The 19,836-nt window shown below is 42.5% G+C and overlaps 3 protein-coding genes and 1 long non-coding RNA gene across 20 annotated transcripts in view; 2 read left to right on the plus strand and 2 right to left on the minus strand.

Annotated features, from left to right (window-relative positions):
• Positions 1-300: 300 nt before the first annotated feature.
• mak (male germ cell-associated kinase) lies at positions 301-12,048 on the plus strand. Of its 11 annotated transcripts, none has more exons than XM_077012633.1 (18): positions 335-423; positions 600-705; positions 1,100-1,236; positions 1,628-1,916; positions 3,326-3,380; positions 3,521-3,642; positions 3,960-4,039; positions 5,203-5,335; positions 5,593-5,764; positions 6,136-6,303; positions 8,275-8,535; positions 8,722-8,891; positions 8,990-9,132; positions 9,406-9,528; positions 9,989-10,063; positions 10,393-10,512; positions 11,164-11,247; positions 11,380-12,048. In XM_077012633.1, exons 4-18 carry the CDS (start codon positions 1,816-1,818, stop codon positions 11,538-11,540), a joined length of 1,968 nt encoding a protein of 655 aa, XP_076868748.1. In that variant the 5' UTR covers positions 335-423; positions 600-705; positions 1,100-1,236; positions 1,628-1,815; the 3' UTR covers positions 11,541-12,048. The 11 variants fall into 11 exon arrangements, 10 of the variants coding, with proteins under 10 accessions (XP_076868742.1, XP_076868748.1, XP_076868741.1 ...); XM_077012626.1 differs by lacking the exon at positions 3,960-4,039 and adding an exon at positions 4,407-4,489; XM_077012630.1 differs by lacking the exon at positions 3,960-4,039 and adding an exon at positions 4,407-4,489 and having other exon boundaries at positions 1,100-1,212.
• Positions 12,049-12,447: 399 nt separating this feature from the next.
• tmem14ca (transmembrane protein 14Ca) lies at positions 12,448-14,103 on the minus strand. 2 transcript variants are annotated; one of them, XM_077012642.1, is made up of 6 exons: positions 13,965-14,051; positions 13,662-13,715; positions 13,496-13,580; positions 13,289-13,390; positions 12,913-13,000; positions 12,448-12,651 (listed from the first exon to the last, which is right to left on the minus strand). In XM_077012642.1, the coding sequence occupies exons 2-6, from the start codon at positions 13,689-13,691 to the stop codon at positions 12,594-12,596; spliced, it is 363 nt and encodes a 120-aa protein (XP_076868757.1). In that variant the 5' UTR covers positions 13,692-13,715; positions 13,965-14,051; the 3' UTR covers positions 12,448-12,593. The 2 variants fall into 2 exon arrangements, with proteins under 2 accessions (XP_076868757.1, XP_076868758.1); XM_077012643.1 differs by lacking the exon at positions 13,662-13,715 and having other exon boundaries at positions 13,965-14,103.
• On the minus strand, positions 14,068-18,024 carry LOC143519318 (E3 ubiquitin/ISG15 ligase TRIM25-like). Of its 4 annotated transcripts, XM_077012640.1 has the most exons (9): positions 17,270-18,024; positions 17,020-17,115; positions 16,651-16,884; positions 16,236-16,395; positions 15,632-15,670; positions 15,503-15,532; positions 14,838-15,310; positions 14,655-14,723; positions 14,068-14,200 (listed from the first exon to the last, which is right to left on the minus strand). In XM_077012640.1, the coding sequence occupies exons 1-8, from the start codon at positions 17,837-17,839 to the stop codon at positions 14,682-14,684; spliced, it is 1,644 nt and encodes a 547-aa protein (XP_076868755.1). In that variant the 5' UTR covers positions 17,840-18,024; the 3' UTR covers positions 14,068-14,200; positions 14,655-14,681. The 4 variants fall into 4 exon arrangements, with proteins under 4 accessions (XP_076868755.1, XP_076868754.1, XP_076868752.1 ...); XM_077012639.1 differs by lacking the exon at positions 14,068-14,200 and having other exon boundaries at positions 14,652-14,723; XM_077012637.1 differs by lacking the exon at positions 14,068-14,200 and having other exon boundaries at positions 14,652-15,310; positions 17,270-18,020.
• The window catches only part of LOC143519322 (uncharacterized), a 15,670-nt gene continuing 13,528 nt past the window's right edge, over positions 17,695-19,836 (plus strand). The window contains exon 1 of one of the 3 annotated variants that reach the window (XR_013132410.1): positions 17,695-17,820. This is a non-coding gene — a long non-coding RNA (uncharacterized LOC143519322). The remainder of the gene's footprint in view (positions 17,821-19,836) is intronic. The other 2 variants (XR_013132409.1, XR_013132408.1) reach the window with 2 other exon arrangements.

Raw genomic sequence — 19,836 nt, forward strand, 5'->3', positions numbered from 1 at the left:
TTCAGAACAAAGTCCCCATTTTAGCAGCTTTTGTGCACCAATTATGCCATCTGTTGGTGATACAGAGAGCGTTTATTTTTTTCAAAACTTTGCCATTATTCTACAACAAAGTCCGAACATCGAAATGTTGATTAGAGACAAATATCCCAGTCTCGTTACCTTACTCCTCCCTAAATTAAACTATGAATACTTGTCCTTTTAGGATTTCCAGACTCAGCCTGGCACTGGCGACCAGCGTCGTTCTGTAAACAACAATTCCCACAAGCCCCTTCGTGTTCACGTGATCGGAGACGTTCGTAGCGCTGGGTCGGAGTCCTCGTTGCCAAGGGGAGGACGGCACGCGCCGTATCGGGACACAGCAGGCGGCTGAAGCGTTATCATCGGCCGCAGACAACGGAACAGGGCGGTGGGCTGTACAAATCGGTAAGTTAAAAAATACCAAGAACAGAGCCGTTAAACAACACTTGGAAGTTGTATTAACTTTAGCTTAGTTACTCAACCTTCCTAAGATACTACCTGCGAGCTTTGCGAGGCTGTGTGATGCATTTCTAATTGAGCTCCTCTGTGTTTACTTCTGTTTCTATGTGATTACTCACAAGGCTTATCCATCGACCTTGAGAGGCCAGCTAAGACCATTCACCCTTCATACATCCTTCTAATTCCTGCAAAACCTCTTTCCAGTTGGTCACTACAGGCCAAAGCTCGGTCAGTGGGGGGCGTCTTGTGCTGCCTGCCCCCCCCACATTGATTCACAGACACTGCATTGACACTGTATGGTGTAATCTGAATGCTTTTAATGACAGGCCCCTGTTATTAACAACAGTGCAATGCCTGCGACCGTTTTTACTTAAATTAAATTAGCTAAGGCATGTCTGCCTGGAGTCACTGGTGTCTGTCTTAAAAAGAAGACTACAGTTGGTCCTTAACTCCATTTAGAGGACAGTAATATAATGTCACAGGCACTCGGTTTCCCCTGTTTTGAAACCCCACAGGACTCTGCTATGCCTGCAAAACCCAATGTGCTGGCAGATGGTGTGACTAAGACGGGTTGAGAACCCAGAAGCGTTATGCTGATGTAAGATTCTATTTGCATTCTCAGTGTGCGCCTAATCGCCTGGCCTGGATTAATCACACGCCCCTCAGGACATGGCTCTGCACCTGGAGAGTAAAACACACGGGGCCATGTTGATGTGGAAAATGATGCTACTGCCTGTGGGTGTCACATTGAATATTCAGGTGGAAAATCTTTGCCTCTGAGTCACTTGTTGTTTGGAGCGTATTTTCTGTTGTCCCTGAGTTCACTAGCATGTGCCTAGCTGTGACTGCACCTGTAAGCTAATCCTTTTGGATTTGTTCTTTGAGCTCTCTCCAACATAAAAGGTGGTGCTGTTCAACAAACTTGCTAAAGGTCAATATTTTTCTCAAGGAAAAGCTTTCTGGTAATTGACTGTCACCTCACAGTAACTTGATGTGTTATTACTGAGTTGTCCTGGTGACTTTATAATACATTTCCTTTAAAGCAGTCCCTCAAATGTACTTTTACAGCAGACTAAATAAGAAACAGCAACAGACTCCATGTTGTCACAAACATAAGACGACATCTGATTGTGGTTTTTCCTCTTAACAGTCTTAGAGAGAAGTGAGTGATGGCCTGCGAGATACAGTGAACCGCACATCCCGCACGTGTCCCGGAGCGGGACGTGACGGCAGTGTGCGAGTGAGCCACATCGCTGGTACTGGCGGGACGGGGGCAGGCGAGCTGAGCGGGTGGTTCTGGGGAGCAGGGGCGGAGCTGCGTGACATCACGAGGCAAGGATGTACCGCTACACCACTCTGAGGCAGCTGGGTGACGGGACCTATGGCAGCGTGCTGATGGGCAAGAGCAACGAGTCTGGGGAGCTGGTGGCCATCAAGAGGTATGGAGGAAGATCAGAGGCAGTGATTCACAGTGATTCTATTTCTGCTCTGTAAATTGATATGTCCCATTTTGCTACCGAGGACTCAGGGGAGGGCCAGGATGAGATTGTTTTTAGGAAAGGGCCCATGCCCATGCAAAGTGTGCCAGATTCGTAATATGGAGAGCCACCATTCTTCACACTGAGCGTACAAGCATGTGATCCACGTTCTTTATCACGTGGCTGTCCGGTCTGCGGCACGGTCCCATCCTCTGGCCCTAAGCTGGGAAGAACAAACCCTGTTTGCGCACAGCTGATCTGAGCCCCAGCTGGGCTCTTTCAACCTGCAAGCTGCTCTTTCAGCAGGGGCGAGTAAGCTGAATTATGAATGACACACCGAGACGCTGTAGCCGTCCAGGAAAAGATTGTTGCCTTGCAAAGCGATACCGCGGTGACGGTGAAAGGAGTGAAAGTGTGTCGGCGTTGTGTTGCCTTGGCGCTCTGTCAACAAACGTGCAAAATTGGCACGCCTCGCCTTGGGTTTCGCACGTGACGTACGTGACGTACACGACGCACGTGACGTACGTGACGTACACAACGCACGTGACGTAATTCCCCAGTTAGATGCTGGGTAGCTCAGGTCACCTGGGTAGGCTTTGACACACCACTCCACATACCAACTGCTGTGCCAGCTCCTTCCTGTTCATAGCAACGCTGTCCTACTGTGGGTCAAGCACCATTGCTGTGGAGCGGCCCGCAGAACTAGACGAGCCTGGATCCCTCGGTTGCTTCCAGTTTTAATGTTGCCGTGGCAGTTTTGGAAATGTATTTTGTTTCTCTGTCAGTTGTGTTAGAGTTAAAAGTTTGTTGCTTTTGTTTTGTTTTGATCCCATCAGAACCTGAAGATTGGAAATCACATTGTTATGTTATTATTGTATTATGTGATGTCATGCGATTATTATGCATTTAGAGCAGTAGCCTGTACATTTCTTTTTATTGGTATTTAATTTCAGATTTTGTAGCGTAAGTGATCAGCAGAGATAAGGAAGCAAACTGACCTCTCAGTAAACTCTCTGGTTAAAAGTGTAATTAGGCAAACCCACCGAATGCCCACTAATTATTCTACAAATAATTAGTTTGGTATGGATCTGCACTGCCTTTTGGAAAATGTGACTATTATTGACTTTGGCCATCAGATTGACCCAAAACAATCTTGACAAACAAAGCTGTTGATAGCTTTCAATTTGGAGCGAGTGCCAAATGCCCTGTAACAAATAGCAGCCATTCCAGTTCATCGGGAGCGTCCTGGCCTCTCTCAGACTCTCCAGGTGACTGTGGGCTGTGTTTTGATTAATGGTTTTCATGCAGTAGAATGTGGTCTGTTGTCAGCTGTTGGTGAACTTTGTGAAACCTCTCCATGTGTCTCTCAGAATGAAGAGGAAGTTCTACTCCTGGGAGGAGTGCATGAACCTAAGAGAGGTGAAGGTATGAACCGCAGCCTCTGTGCCCACGTCCCAAATGAGCCCCCTCCAGTGCGATGGCTTTGCTTTGCTCTTTGAAGTCGTCACATAGCCACTGTGGATCTGTAACGCTTTTCAAATGAACATCCGTATGTGTGTTTGCAGTCATTAAAGAAACTGAACCATGCCAATGTGGTGAAACTGAAAGAAGTCATCAGAGAAAATGACCATTTGTACTTTGTCTTTGAGTACATGAAAGAGAACCTGTACCAGTTGATGAAAAACAGGTATGATGTGGCTATGCACGTTTTTGACATCAGAACAGCTCATTATTGTATGAATTTATTCAAAACAATGCCCCATGATACAGTCAACATTAGTTTTCACTTCATAGCACAAACTGACCAGTAAACTGCCAATTTACCAATTTATATTTATCTGACCACGTTTCTGTTTGATTGAAAATTCACATAATTTTTGTAGTATAGCCTGGACTTTAAATGGTTCTCGAGAATTAAAAAAATGCACCTACAGTGTGTTTTGTGACTGTATAAACTATCCTAAAGTGAATAATTTGAAGTTGTGTTGATTCTCTTGTCTCCAGAAACAAGTTGTTCCCAGAATCAGTCATCAGGAACATAACCTTTCAGATATTGCAGGGGCTATCATTTATTCATAAGCATGGTAGGTTAAGCAGAGCGATGATATTTGTGTTTAAAAGATTAGAACAGCTGAGAGCAGGCGGAGCACAGTCCCTACTGACTATCAGTCATTTGTTTAGCCCCGCCCTCGCCCCGCCCACAAAGACTCGGCTGTTCTCTTCATCTCTTTATTGACAGAATGTGCGATACATCAGGGGTGTCAAAGATGCACAACTAAATCCACATTGGATCTAACAACCCTTTAAACTCAGACAGACACACATTTGCCACACCACAGACTGTCTCGCACAATCTATGGGGGAAAAAGCTTTGGGATTCTCTCTCTGTCCTTATTCCTGCCTTCTCTTTCTCTTTTATCCTCTCCTTTGTGCATGAAATGCTTTCATCAGGGAAAATAAGATGTTCACTGAAAATGAAATAAGGAACATCATGTTTCAAGTGATTTCTGGGTTGGCATTTGTGCACAAACATGGTAAGGTTATTCTTTCCCTTTCATACAGAGCCAGTGTGCAACCCCCACCACTAGTTCAATGCACGTTGAGGACAGTTCTGAAATATTTGCAAATATATGACAAATATTATATGTAAATCCTAACCTATAAAGCAAAGGAATAACCACCCTTGATAGAACTTGTGTTGAATTTAAACCTGGTTAAAAGGAGTTTGAAGCCTGAACAGGTTTCTTTAATCATTATCATTTTTTGTGGAAGAACTTTTGTTTTGAACCAGTGGGCAAGGGAGACTTGGCTTCTGAGACTACTGCTTTTAATGCTTGTCTTTAAATAATGTCTTTCTTTGACCATATAGCTCATCATTGTGGCTTTCTCCCTAATGCCTGATTTTACCCAGTTTATGTTTGCTGTGATTGCACAAAAACATTTTAGATACTGCGTAATGCATGCATACTGTATGACACATGGTTAGTGTTTGGATAAATGTTGAATATAGTCCCATCATATTATAGTAGCTTGCATGTCTTCCAACTCGAGCCCTTGAAGTCGTCCTCTATATACTGTACAGTTTGGTGTCTTAACTGACTGGGTCATGTCACTGGCCCATTACCGAGCCCTTCATCTGCATCGTATTACAATGTAATTAGGGTGGTTCGGTAATTCTGTGTTTGAAATGCAAGCACTATTCTGGAGTTTATCATGACTGCTTGCATGAATTCTTGTGCTACTGAAGGGTTTTTTCATCGGGACATGAAGCCAGAGAACCTGCTGTGTATGGGTCCTGAGTTGGTGAAGATCGCTGACTTTGGCCTGGCCAGAGAGATCCGGTCTCGGCCTCCCTACACAGATTACGTCTCGACTCGATGGTGAGAAACTTTGTTGTCTTCTCAAGAGGACAGAAAAATGTTAAAATGGGAAAGGTGACATTGATAAAATTGTTTATTCATTCAGTGGATATTCAACTCTTGGGAAAAGTCTACTCCTATTATTTGATACTAATGGTTCACCCATAACATCGGGACACATCTTGGCAGTCCTCCTGAGCAGAATTGTTTAACTTGACTATACAGTTTCTCTCAGACAGTGCTGACATGTAGCACGTTTCTTTGGTGTGTGTTTGCAGGTATCGCGCACCTGAAGTGCTTCTGAGGTCGTGTGTTTACAGCTCACCCATAGACATGTGGGCTGTGGGATGTATCATGGCGGAGCTCTACACCTTACGACCTCTTTTCCCTGGCAACAGCGAAGTCGACGAGATCTTCAAAATCTGCCAGGTGCTTGGGACTGTCAGGAAGGTATGACATGTCTGCACAGGAGGCTAAAGAGCTACAATAAACAGACTCTACGTGTTTTTTACAGACTCGGCTTTTTAAAATTAAATAATAGCAGTAATGACTGTTGTGGCACCATATCGACTATTCATTTGTGAATATTAAACTTTGGTTATTTGGTAGTCAGCTCCACAAGAGTGTGAAGAACCTTTGAGAAACTACAAACCTTTAAAAAATCTTCCTACCTTTAATAAATGCAGGTGTGAACTACTTGTGTTATGTTGATGTGTTTCATTTGAATTGTGGTATAGATCTTCCTCTGCAACAGCATGACTCTAGATACTATTTTCCATTGTGGTGTGGTTATCCATTGTTAACTTTCTCTGGCCCTGCAGATGGACTGGCCAGAGGGCTATCAGCTGGCAGCAGCCATGAGCTTCCGTTTCCCTCAGTGTGTGCCCACGCCCCTAAAGACCCTTATCCCCAATGCCAGCAGCGAAGGTCTGGCACTAATGAAAGACCTCCTCCAGTGGGACCCAAAGAAGAGGCCCACCGCTGTCCAGGTTGGTTGGCCCTCAGCACTGAGACCCCTGAGACCCATGGAATTTACTGTCCAATCACACATACCGAGATATTTTCAAAGACATTTTTTTATGTCTGAAACTGTTGTCATCAGTGTTGTAATCAATAGATTTTTTATTAGCTTAAACAGTTTAAAACAAAATTAAAAGTATAAAATGTTGCCCCCAGTCTCTTTATTTTTATTGCTAGAAAATAAATAAAAACATACCTATTTAAATGTACAGTTGTGATCAAATTTATTCAACCCCCACTGAAATAAAGTGTTTTGGCCAGTTTGACATTGATTTTGATCATTTCAGTCATCTTATTTACAATTATATCAAAGAGGCACTTATAAATTAGACAAACATAACATAATATTTATGATGGAATAACCACAAATGTCTTTACTGTGCTCACATCATTATCAGTTTTATTCAACCCCCTAGTGACATTATTTTTTAGTACTTAGTACAACATCCTTTTCCAGTTATGACAGCTTTCAAGCGTGAAGCATAGCTTGACACAAGTGTCTTGCAGCGACCTATGGGTATCTTAGCCCATTCTTCATGGGCAAAAGCCTCCAGTTCAGTCACATTCTTAGGCTTGCGCACTGCAACTGCCTTCTTTAGGTCCCACCAGAGGTTCTCAATTGGATTTAAGTCTGGTGATTGCGATGGCCACTCTAGAATGTTCCAGCCTTTCATGTTCAACCATGCTCTAGTGGACTTGGATGTGTGCTTCGAATCATTGTCCTGTTGGAAGGTCCAACGTCTCCCAAGCCGCAGGTTTGTGACTGACTCCATCACATTTTCCTCCAAGATCTCCTGGTACTGAAGGGAATTCATGGTACCCTGCACACGTTGAAGCTTTCCTGTACCATTAGAAGCAAAACAGCCCCAAAGCATAATTGACCCCCCGCCATGCTTCACAGTAGGCAAGGTGTTCTTTTGTTCATAAGCCTGGTTCTTCCTTCTCCAAACATAGCGCTGGTCCATTGTCCCAAACAGTTCTAATTTAGTTTCCAAAACCTGTTCCAAAACCTTTGTGGCTTGTCCACATGACTTTTGGCATACTGCAGTCGACTTTTCTTGTTCTTTGGAGTCAGCAAGGGGGTGCGTCTGGGCGTTCTGGCATGGAGGTCTTCGTTATGCAGTGCGCGCCTTATTGTCTGAGCTGAAACTTCAGTGCCCACATCTGACAGGTCTTTTTTCAGTTCCTTAGCAGTCACGCGGGGATTTTTCTCCACATTACGCTTCAGGTAGCGCACAGCAGTCGCGGTCAGGATCTTCTTTCTGCCACGACCAGGTAACGTTTCCACTGTGCCCTTTAACTTGAACTTGCGAATGATACTTCCGATAGTGTCTCTTGGAATATTTAACAACTTCGCAATCTTTTTATATCCATTGCCATTCTTGTGAAGAGCAATAACCTCTTCTCTTGTCTTCTGGGACCATTCTCTTGCCTTCACCATGCTTGGAAACATACCAGTAGATGTCTAGAAGGAGCTGAGTATCACAGTCCTTTTAAATCTGCCTAATTGGTGCTTATCATGCTTGATTGCTGCTCGTTGACATCTACAGATGTTTTCAATACCTGATGGAAAACACTGGAATGAACCTCTGTTCTTAGGAGTGGTAGTCGTAAAGGGGTTGAATAATTGTGTCAATGAAGAAATCACAAAAAGGCCATTTAATACTTTATGACAAAAAAAATTGATGCTATCTTAGTTGCATTTAGTTCTTTAACAAGTCCTTGTAAGATTTCATTATGAACACAATTACAAATGTGCACTGAATTCCATAAAACCCTTCGCAGCATTGGGGGTTGAATAAATTTGATCACAACTGTACAACATATATGTTCAAAATGCCTTCCGTTAGTTGTCTCAAACTTCCTTAACTCCTGATTGGGGCTTGTCTTACAGCATGATGACCAAGCTGTTAAACAGTGTCTATATTTGAATGCTGCAGGCCCTCAGGTACCCCTACTTCCAAGTTGGCCAGGTGCTGGGACCACGGCCGCAGACCTCCGACCTCTGCAAGCCACAGGCAAAAGCAGTGGAGCCCAGAGAGGCCAAAGCAGAGCTGCAGTCAACCTCAGAGCCAGCCCTGCGCTCTCAGGCCAAGCCCCAGGGGCGAAGCTCCCATCAGCCACTGCAGCAGATCCCCCTGCCTCAGTGTGTCTCTCTGTCAGGTCGCCAAGACGAGCCTCTCCCACTCTCCACCCAAAAGGTAAAGAATCCAGGCTGCGTGCTCCAAAATGCCTGCTAGGCTATAGATTTGTCCAGTCTGCCCTATAGTGCTTCTTATAAAATCATTTTGTGAAGTAAAATAATTATTGTAACCTTTACATTTACGAATTGTAATATGAAGTAGCTCATCTGAACCAGGACTGAATTTGTGGTTTTACTCCTGAAGAGGTCAGTGGGGAATGAGAACACCCTAATGGTGATGAAGAGTGGGCGGAGACGCTGGGGGCAGACCAAGCCTTCTGATAGCTGCGACGAATCAGATCGCTCAGATACTGTGTCCAATTCCAAGAAACCTAGCATGGCCACAGATGAGGACATTAGGGAGATCACTTATCAGTAAGTGTTATTAAAACAGAGAATGCTTAATTGACCTAAATTCACAATTCAATTTACACACTTTAAAAAAATCTCTTTTAAATTACTCTTTTATTTAGGCCAAAGGAACAAAAACCTCTCTACACTTTCAGCACTGTGACAAAATTACCCAGTAGCATCAGAAGGAACCAGCCAGACTCCCACCTCCAGAGCGTCTCCTCAGCCAGACAGCATTACCTGCGCCAGGCCAGATACCTGCCTGGCAAGTCTGCTTAATATTCAACACTGAGCCATTAAAAATTATTTAACTGGAGGAATATACACAATACTCGTAAACAGCAGGAAGGCCTCTGTGTTCACACATCACAGTATTACTTGGCCTCTCTGGTGACTTCATTGCATTTGTTTAGGTTAAATGTAGTTCATTTTGGTGACTGAAGAGATTGGTGCACATTACATACTGTTTACTGTGCTGCGTGTTACTCTGCCACATACATGATCAGTCATCTGTAATTAACATGCTCATCAATTTCAGGCTTGATAAATAAGACCACACCATCAGTTGGGGACAAGGAGTCCAAGAGAGACAACAAGACAAACCAACTGTACAAACCACTCGCTCCTATTGGGGGAGCACCGGTTACCCAAGTCAGTCCAGGTAGGCTTACCTGGGCTTACCTTAGGTTAGCACACAGTAGATGTCGCTCATGTAGTAATGAGCTGGCTGTCCTGTCCAAGCTCCTTTTTATCGCGTCTCCAATCACAACATGATGCACTAAATGCTAATTTACCAAGAAATTGACCAAGATTTCTATTATTGATGCACTATGTGAGCACCACTCGCTATAAAAACCTACTAGTTATTTGCCTTTATTTAGTAGCTGCTAGACCAGCATCAAACTTTTCCCAATTGGTCAATTGGTCAGTATCTGGACATGCATCAGGTCCCAGATGCAGGACATTAGATTTGAACGAATCTAATGATGGATTCACATGTTTCTTCAGAGCGTCTTCACTCTGCTCATTCTTTCGTGGGGCGTTTTGCTCCTGTTTCTTTTGCTGTAACATTTCCACCGTGTCCTCTGGTCTGCTTCCCTCACCACTCCCATTAACCCCAGACGCAGAAGAGAAGACCACTAAAGCCCCAGATAGGCCAAGAGACAGAGTACTAGAGAAAACTCAACAGCCCAGAGGTAAACACAACTCTGGACCCAGAGCCTTTCTACCCCGTGTTGGCTAAATGTACATCTTTCCAAATAATGAGAATAATCAGTAGCAAAAAACTCACAAAAATGGCTTTTGACATTTGACAGAATGACACATCTAATGTTATGGTAGTGAGAAAGTTTTTAAACCATTTGGAGTTATTTGGATTTATAAATGGATATGTGCTTTAATGTCCAAACTGCTGTTTGTTTCAGAAGATGAGATTTATTAAGACTTGGATAAAGATCAAATCATATGTTTATTGTCTCATCAGTAGTTCTAACTAAAGTGTTTTCAAAATGTATTTGGCTGTTAGGACACTTCATCAGCACCACATACAATCTGTCTGGAGCTTACATACCATCTTTTCAGAAGAAGGAGGTTGGGTCAGTTGGTCAGAGGATTCAGCTCCAGCCAATTGGACAACAGCACCCCCGTATGTATTAGGGTTTAATCATCAACCTTGTTTATTCATAAGCATGTTAGCCCATTATTTCCCTTATATTCAGTTGTTGATTTTTCATCACACTGCCCTCTGACCTTTCATGCTATGGCTGAGATCCAAAGTCATCCGGTCTAAGCTAACTGGCAATTTGTTAAGGTTCAGTGCCTTCAGCCCTCTTTTGAATACAAACGCTGCAGGCCTACTCTTGTTTTTAAACATTTTAATCAATGTGTTATGCACCTTCATTAAAACAATAAATAGTGGTGGGAGGTTTGCAGTCTAAGAACATTGCAAGAGAATCAAGAGGTCAGGTACTCTGTAGTTTGTGGTACTTGAATGAGTCGCTTAACCCAATGTTGATCAAAGGGGGTTGTGCCTGTAGTTGGCTCATGTAGGGACATGTAACAAAACTGTCAAAAAAGTGTAAAAGGTTAAAGCAGAGGTCCTCAGCCTGTGTTCCACACGTTTCAGTACATCCTGGTCAGATAATCAGGCCCTCTATAGCTTTCATTAGCTGTCTTCTGGGGTATGAGGAGCAGTGGAAGAAAGGACTGGTTTGGCTGGATCTTCTGAGATTGTGCTGTGCCATAGTCTTTGTTTCTTTCTACCCCATTCTTCTTTCTCCACATTCCTTTCTCTTAGTTGATCACTCTGCCTCTACTGATTGTAATAAAGCCTCAAAGTCAAAACCTGCTGCTACCACTTCAGTAAATGAGAGCTCTGAAGGTAAATCCAGAGGCCTTGCTATTCACAAAGATGGCAAAAGTCAAACAATTCCAGACCAGGAATTGTCCCGTTCTCTCCTGAAACAAACACCTAAGGTCTGTGTTCTTAAACACGTCCAAATCTGTTCTTCAGATGTCGATGGTTGGAGAAGGCGGACAGATCGAGCCCAGGTTAATGGAACAAGTTACTCAGCTGTGGGGAAAAATTCTGCTGGCCTCCACACTCGAGCGGCTCCGGTCCAGCCTGTCCACGGTCGAGTGGACTGGGCAGCAAAGTACGGAATCCACCGGTAACGTATCAGCAGATCGGCTGGTGCCGTTCTGGCCGTGGCGTTCTGGACTGGGTCTGGGTCTCATTACAGGGTCTGGGTCTGAATACTGGGTAAGATCTGATGCTGCTGAGAAGCTGCTATTAATTCATTGTATAAGGTTCTTAATGGAACATTGGGAGGATGCACTAACCTTGACATGATCCAGTTGTAATGTCATTCCTACGTTTTCATTATTAAAATGTGCTTTAATTATACAGTAGGCTAAAGTCTTTAGAGTCTTAGCTAGTGCTAACCTCAGACTCCATCTTGAATTAGCAGCATTAAGTATTTTATGTCCCTCTGTGTTCTGGTGGTAGGGGTTATAGCCATGGCATTTTTTAATGTAATGTTTCTTACTGTTAGGACATAAATGTTTAGTTTTCAACAATGGTGTTTGGATACATCCATGATCATTATTTTGTATTTATCATCTTATTCTTTTTTGGTATGTGACCTGATTTTATAGGAAATATACTTTTTTGTATAACACATTCATAAGATTCTTCTCAATTATTCAAAAGTTTCTGCTTTTTTTTACCTTTTCTCTCTGAAACTTTTCAGAATTGAGCAGCTTGTTACAATTAATATCCAATATATTAATGATGAGGTGCCTTAAATACTGACCACACTAATAACTGAATTTTCATTCCAAGATCAGTACATATCGTAATAGCATATCATTAAAGCATGTTATGTTTTAAAAACACAAATACAGTCATATGTCAAACTAGATTTTATTCTATAGGAGTATTTTAATCAAATAATGGCCTGTCTTTTACAGTTCTCTAGTTTGAGTCTTTATTTTAAGCACATTTTTGTAAGTATGGTGATTTCTATGCTTTGAAAAATAATGGAAAATGAAATGGAAATAATGGTCAAATATATTGTACTTCCATATTCATAGAATTCATATTTATTATTTTTAACTATACAAAATAAGTGGTGTCCACACAGTCAAATGTGGTAAATTACTTACATAGTCTTACAAAAAATAAAAAAAATATCAGTGATTTGGATTTTTGGGGACAACAGTTCATCATGCATCTTGAGGTTTCTGTAGAACTCCAATACCAAGCTTTGCCAACATCAGAATACTGCAGAAGGAAGAATCAAACCGGATATAGCATTATAATATATATTTCCTATATTTAGATTAAAATACTACATAGCATCAGTTATCTAATAATGTAGTGCATTATCAAGCACAGAGAATTTCCATGGCTCTTTTGTCCTTTGTCCTTGTCTGTATCAGTATTATAACACTATAAACGTTCAGATGGCAAATATGCATTATGTGGTTTAGTGCAGAGGTTCTCAAATCCATCCTGAGACCACAGGTATGATCAGGTAGATACCTTGCTCCAGCCACTATACCCGCAGGCATGATCTTCCGAGAGCTGTAAAATCTCTTTCCCATGATGGCACCCAGAGTTCCAGAGGTAGCTATCAAACACACACAAATTAATATTATAGTACCAATAATACATTTATTTTTTTCAGCAAAACAGCATTTAGAAGTGGTGCAGACTGGGTCTGTCTACCACCTCCCTGACTATCTGATGCAGTTCAGTATTACGTCTGTGTTCAAATATTGGATCTTCATAAAGTCACATGCATTATGTTATACTCCAGTTTATTCAGAAACGTGTCTCTTAATATAATTATATAATAATGCACACATTATAAAACCACTCACAAACATGCAAGCAAAGGTAACCTAAAGACACCAACCTAAAGACACCCAAATGTTCTTGGGGTCTTGTGATATTTGGTAGGCCCCAAAACCTGCCAAGCCTCCAAACAGCAGCCCGGCTGCTAGAGAAGGAACACTGCCTGCAGGTAGAGGAGCAGTTCCACATGGTACACGGTCCCTGATCTCATCCACCAAGCTGTTACCGTATGAAAAGACTGACTGAGCTCATTTAAAACACACTTTACCTGCTTTTACATAACCCATCACTCCTCCGGACGCGACGAGGGCTGCGTACCCGAACCCCATCCAGTCCACGGCCATCATCAGTGCCTGAAACACAGATAACACTGAAGGGTAGTGGCCCAATGAAGCAGTGTGTGAAGGTTAACGAACACACACCACAGCGCACACCTGCTTGACGAGGACCGCAGTCGTGTTCATGTCTGTCTCAGTGCCGTGGACACTCTGGTGGTGATAAGGGTTGTGTTGGGCGGTACACAGTTTATCTACGCTAGATAGACATCTACTGTGACCCGGTTCAACTCAGTCGTGCTAGCACGGCAGCTAACCAGCTAACTCGACCTCACCGCTCAGAGTACGTTACATTAATGGACGAAAATTAATTATCTGAAAGACACCACGATTCATTTATTCTAAAAAAAATATTGAACTAACGTATCATAATTGCAACACAACTAACTTAAACACGCTTACCTTCTGAACGGCAGCTGTTAACCACCTAACAAGCTGACGGTCACGGACTCCTCGCCCGGTGAATCCAGACCAGAGACCGTCACTGATCCAGACCCGCGCTAGCTAGCCGCGTATATCCGGTTAAACGGACAAGTCCTCCAACAACCAGTCAAACCCCGCGCGCGCCACACGAACACGCGCACGCGCAGCACAGGCGGCTGATGGGAGTTGAAGTTTTCCCAAAGTCTTCCCATGGGCTGGTGACAAAACGGATTTTTTTTGTTTGAAAACGTATTCTAAGCATTCACCAGGGGAAATTTGTAGGTAAATTATAGACCAACACTCCGTGAATTCACTAGGACAAATAAAAAAACTAACAATAAAAAATAAAACCGTTTACACAATTTAGCAGTAACAAAAACGTCCAATGGTTGATTACACTTGTAGAAGCGTTGAAAAACACTATCCTAATATAAAAGCGAAGCTGATGAACGTAGACTACAGCAAACCATTGACGTATCTCTTAAACGCTTCATAATCCCACAGAGGAATTAGATTTTTTATTTGATCTCAATCATTCTATAGTCATTAATCATTAAGCAGTCTGTGGACAATTTCCCTTCGAAATATCAGATATTTAAAAATGCACAGGAAAACACAAAAAAATGTTTCTGAATAACTTTAAAAAATAAAAAGTAATGCGTGCCATACCTGTACAGGATTTATTAGGAGTCCATTTTAGTTACAACCAAGTGTGTACACAAATACATTTTTGTGCGCCTACCAATATAACAAGAAAGAAAAGGGGCATTACAGGTTTATTAGTTTAACAAACATGTGTCCTGTTCTAGAGATGAGTGGAGGTTTGCCAAAAAAACTTTGCCACGCGTTTACCCAGAGGGCAAAGCCAGGGTAGAGGGGCCGGCTAAAACAGGCCCGGGCTCTGTGCAGCAGGGTCATCTTGTCAGAGACGCTGTAGAAGGACAACATCCCTGCTCTGTGATCTAAATAGACTCCTATTGTGTTGGATGCCTCTGGCGTTGCCACGGTGACATTGTCATCGCCATGACGAAACACATAAGACAGGTGAAAGAGGTCCATCCCCCAGGAGTGCGTGTCTCGGCCAAAGCCGGTCTTCAGAACCGCGCCTCTATCGTCACGGCCCTCGATCAGACCTACTGTGCAAATTCCAGTGCCGCCCCACTGTGCCTCCCAGTAGCAGCGACCGGTCAGACCTTCTCTGCACAGCACCTGAGGCCACACACTCCCTGAGGAGCTATGGGCAACCCACTCCACAGACCTGCCGTCCTCACACACACACAGGCTGGGGTGGTCAGGTGCAGACTCCAACGTAAGGTAACAGGAATCTGAAAATACGAAAGAAGGCCCAACAGATATGGATAAAGGGCATGATCCTCTTGTAATGTTCTCACACTGTGCATGTGTATTTGTGTCTGAGATGTGCACTTGGGCAAGTATTTCGCTATTTGTGAGGATTAAATGTCCCCGTGATGATGGAACACATGGTGTATGGTGTGTGTGTATAAATATAAACTTACAATGCAAAAAATCTTCCCTTGTCTGTGGTTCTACAAGAGAAGATGTATGTAATAAGTATTGCATAATGGCTAGGAAGAGACATATGGATGACATGAATAATTAAAACAACCAAATTTAGCATCACAAACCTGGGATGATGTCCAGTGGTGTTTCCGGAGTGTTTGTTTCTGTTTGTGACAATGAATAACAAAGTTATTTGTGAAAGTGAAATATACAAACCACACAGCTGGACACACAGCTGGACACACAGCCCTGTCTCTTTCACTGGGAAGACATGGACATCCTCAACGACCAAGATACAGACAAAAGGCAAAAACACATTGATCCTGGGCTTTGTGGACTAAATGTAAATGTGAAAATTAATCAATAATCAAATACATGACAAAATGAAATGCAAATTTAGAGCAACCCTGCTGGAGATATAAACCAGTGTTTCTCATGCAAGTTGCAAGCAAGTTCACATTTCTGCTTGATCCGAGATGCCAGCACAGTGGTATTAAGTGTTTGAAGAAGCTCGGCTCCATCATGATGAGGTGCAGGTCCGATTACATTTCCTGAAAACCTTTTCCACTGAAAAGACTTTAACATATTACAATAATTCATAAAGACAAAAATATGCAAGTAGAGAAATAAAAAGCAGACCTGGTATAGAAGAGCTACAAGGCTGAAACTAAAGAGGACAATGTCAGGATGAAGGCTAGTAGAATATCTCATTCAGACCATCACACTCACTTGTTTCTAAGATGTTGGTCATGTCTGTGTCACAGATATCCCCCAGTATCTTCTGAAGCACGGAGACAAACTGTACGACCTTCTTAAATGTCACTTTGTGCTTAGGGTTAGGATCATCAAAGGTTTGAGGCACAGACAGATGTTTCAAACACAGGTAACTCTAAAAAAAAAGAATATTATAAACATAAATGTCATGTCAATTGTAGAAATACAAGCAGTATTCCATTAGATCAACATTACAAATATTCACCCTCTTGGCAAAGTACACCCAATGAGCACATACACCACTAACAAACAAAGGTGATCACACAAACAATAATACATACAGTGCATCAGTTTACACCAATGTGATGATCCAAGTTATCTTCTGATATAAAACCATAAAATGTATTTATAATAATGCAAAGAGTCCAACCTGAAGAAAGTCGATGTGATCGCTAGTTTCTAAGGTCCTCTCCACCTCTGCGGACGTTTCTCTGAGCTCAGCGATCTGCAACTCCACTCGCTCTAGGAGATCTTCTACACTTCTCAGCTCTGTTTCCTCCTGTGCCTGGAGCAGCTCCATCACCTCCGAATGTCTTCTCTTGATGGAGTCAATGAGCTCGGTTAACGTCCTCTCAACATCTCCACGGGCTTCCTGTGCAGAGCACTGACACAGAAAAACATGGACGGTCCATGGGAAACCAGGAAACGTATTCATATGTAAACAACTTTGATCAACCAGGAGCAAAGCCAGCAGGTGAGGAAAGACTAGTGAGTGTCTACAGTGTACACTCAAACATACCTTTATGTTCTTTACTGCCTTTCTCAAGTCCTGGCTCACCTTCTCTCTCTGCTGGATGTTCTCGTTCAATACCCGGCCCAACCTCGCCAGTGCCTCCTGGATCAAACAGAAAACACCAAAAGTACTGATGATAAACTAAGAAGCTTTTCATGTATGGCATTAGACAGGTTCATATCCTATCTCTGTATGAGCAGCTGCTGTGTCCGTTTCCAAGGATTTCATGCAGCAACATTCAAGCTCTTCCACTTACCCCCTGTTCAACTCGTGCAGTCTCAGCAGTCACGACCTCATGACCTCCGTGTTCTCCCATTGCACACAAACAACACACACACACCTGGTCGGTGCGGCAGTAAAACTCGTAGAGTCTGCCATGAGCAGGGCACAGCTTCTCCTGCAGTGCCTTGCAGGGCGCAACCAGCGTGTGCTTCTTAAAAGCAGGGGACTCGAAGTGGGGTTGGACGTGGAGCTCACAGTACGAGGCCAGACACACCAAGCAAGATCTGACAGCGGGGAGTGTGTTTTCCCGGCACACGTCGCACCACACGCCGTCTGTCGGAGGCGTTTTGCGCAATTCGGTTTTACGCAGTTTCTCCACAAGGTCCGCAAGAACGGTGTTTGGGTTGAGCTCAGGCCTCACGTCGAAACTGCGCCTGCACTGCGGACAACTGGACCTCCGCTGGTGTCCCTGGTCCCAGAAATCTTGGATGCAGTTCCTGCAGTACGTGTGTCCACAGGGGATGGAGACCGGGACGTTCAGGGTGTCCAGGCAGATCGCGCAGCAAATGTGCTCCGTGTCCACAGGTACGTGGGCCTCGGCCATCTCAGTTCTGGTGAGGACTCGAGTTGTTTTGTTTTTAACCAACTAGGTCCACTTTCACTTTTGATTTACACAACTCCCGACCAGTGACGTCAGTAACGCGTTTTAGTAACTTAGTAACGCGTTACTCTAATCTTACCACTTTTTCAGTAACGAGTAATATAACGAGTTTCCAGTCCAGTAATCAGATTAAAGTTACTATTTATATATATTTGCTTTCTTCTTAAAGTTATACTTTTGCGTCTGACCCAGAGACCGTAGCCTATATATACGGTCTGGTCTGTAGTGCTCGACTCCGAACGACTCCAATAATAAATTGTAAGGTCTAATTAATTGTGAAGAAGATCATTTATTAATTCTCTTAAGAACATCCTCTTCGCATTGAACACACACTTAGGGACCCCAGCCATGTCTCGTACATTTAGACCACAGTCTAATTAACACACCATTAATGTTCAAGCTAAATCATTTTGTTCTTGTGCAGCGGAGACGGATCTTGTACAATCTGTAAATGTTTAGGTGAGGCAGTAAAAACTATACTTTGGACAATAACGCCACCTACTGTGCATCAGCAGGTAAAACGCCAGTCAGAAAGGGTGAACATCTTGAGATGGCACACTGAAAAGGCAACACAGCCCAGTGGAGCGTCACGTGACACGCGCTAAGGAAGCCCCTTCATTATCCATGCAAATTCCAATATCAACGCCTCATCAATAAATCAAGTGTGTGACCTGATAAATATCATTAGCTGTATGATTCCATAGAAACGGTCTGTTTCGCCCAAGCAAAGCAATTTAATATTTGGAAGCAGCATGTATGTACTGAAGCAGTTTTTTGTTCTTTTAAAATTAAATACAGATATACAGATATTGTATATTACAGTGGATTTACAAATACTGTTTTCTGTAGAGTTGCCAAAGGGTCCATAGCACCTACATCACAGTGTAACTCCACTATAGAGGGTCACACATTTGCAAAATGCCACCCCATCTGACTCTTGATCTCAAACCAGACCATTATGCTATTAATAGGTTAAGGCACAGCATGACAGTAATTGAATCTGAGGGAGTGGTTTTATGTTTACAATACAGCAGTACTTTCTTCTTACAGCTGAAGGTGTCGGTTTTGTATTAGCTGTATTAGCTGTTGTGTGTGTGTGTGTTGGTCTGTCAGGACCTTTCCACTATATTTCATCCAGTCATAATGACAACACAGGTGACTTGACTAACTGTGTTTATTATTATTTATTTTCATGTGGCTAAGGAACCTTTTTTAAGTGTAACTGTGGTCACTTAAAGTGCTTCACAACTGAGAAAATACAAAGAAATAGAATAAATATAAAATAGAATAGCCCTACTGTATAAAACTAAACAGCAATAAACATAATAAACAAAAAATAACATTCCTGAGATTTCAGAAATTCAGAAAGAAAAATAAGAGATAAAATCAAAACAAGGAAAAATTGAGAATTTCAGTGAAAAAATAAAAACTCCACTGTAATGCTTAAGCTGATACGATCTTCTCTCAGTCTAAAGGAGTTGATTTCTACCACTAGGTGGAGACAAAGTACAATAAAAAGAGTCGCTTCATGACGAAGTCGTGACTGAATTTTAATGTTGGTTAAGCATAAGGTTACATTAACAACATTGTTGAAAATTCCCTAAGTTGTTTCTGCTGCAACTACCCTATTTTCCTTATGTTAAAGGCATCACAAATAGCCTAAATTTGACTTAATAGAGTTCATGATTAGTGAAGAATTCACTATGAACTTGAACATTTCATGCTCATTGTAATGTTCTCATAATTTAAAAACAGGTTTCAAAAGGACACACAGCAAAGATATTATGATTATCGGTGTAATGCATACTGTAGCTCTAAGAAGCATGTCATTCAAACTAAAGGAGAACATGCCTCCCCTAAATACTGTGATGTCATGCAGTATACAGTGACCCCGTTGTTTCATAGAGGAGTTTAGATATTGGTACATTTGTAATTAATTC

Source organism: Brachyhypopomus gauderio, chromosome 7 (assembly GCF_052324685.1).
Source record: "Brachyhypopomus gauderio isolate BG-103 chromosome 7, BGAUD_0.2, whole genome shotgun sequence".
Taxonomy (NCBI): domain Eukaryota; kingdom Metazoa; phylum Chordata; class Actinopteri; order Gymnotiformes; family Hypopomidae; genus Brachyhypopomus; species Brachyhypopomus gauderio.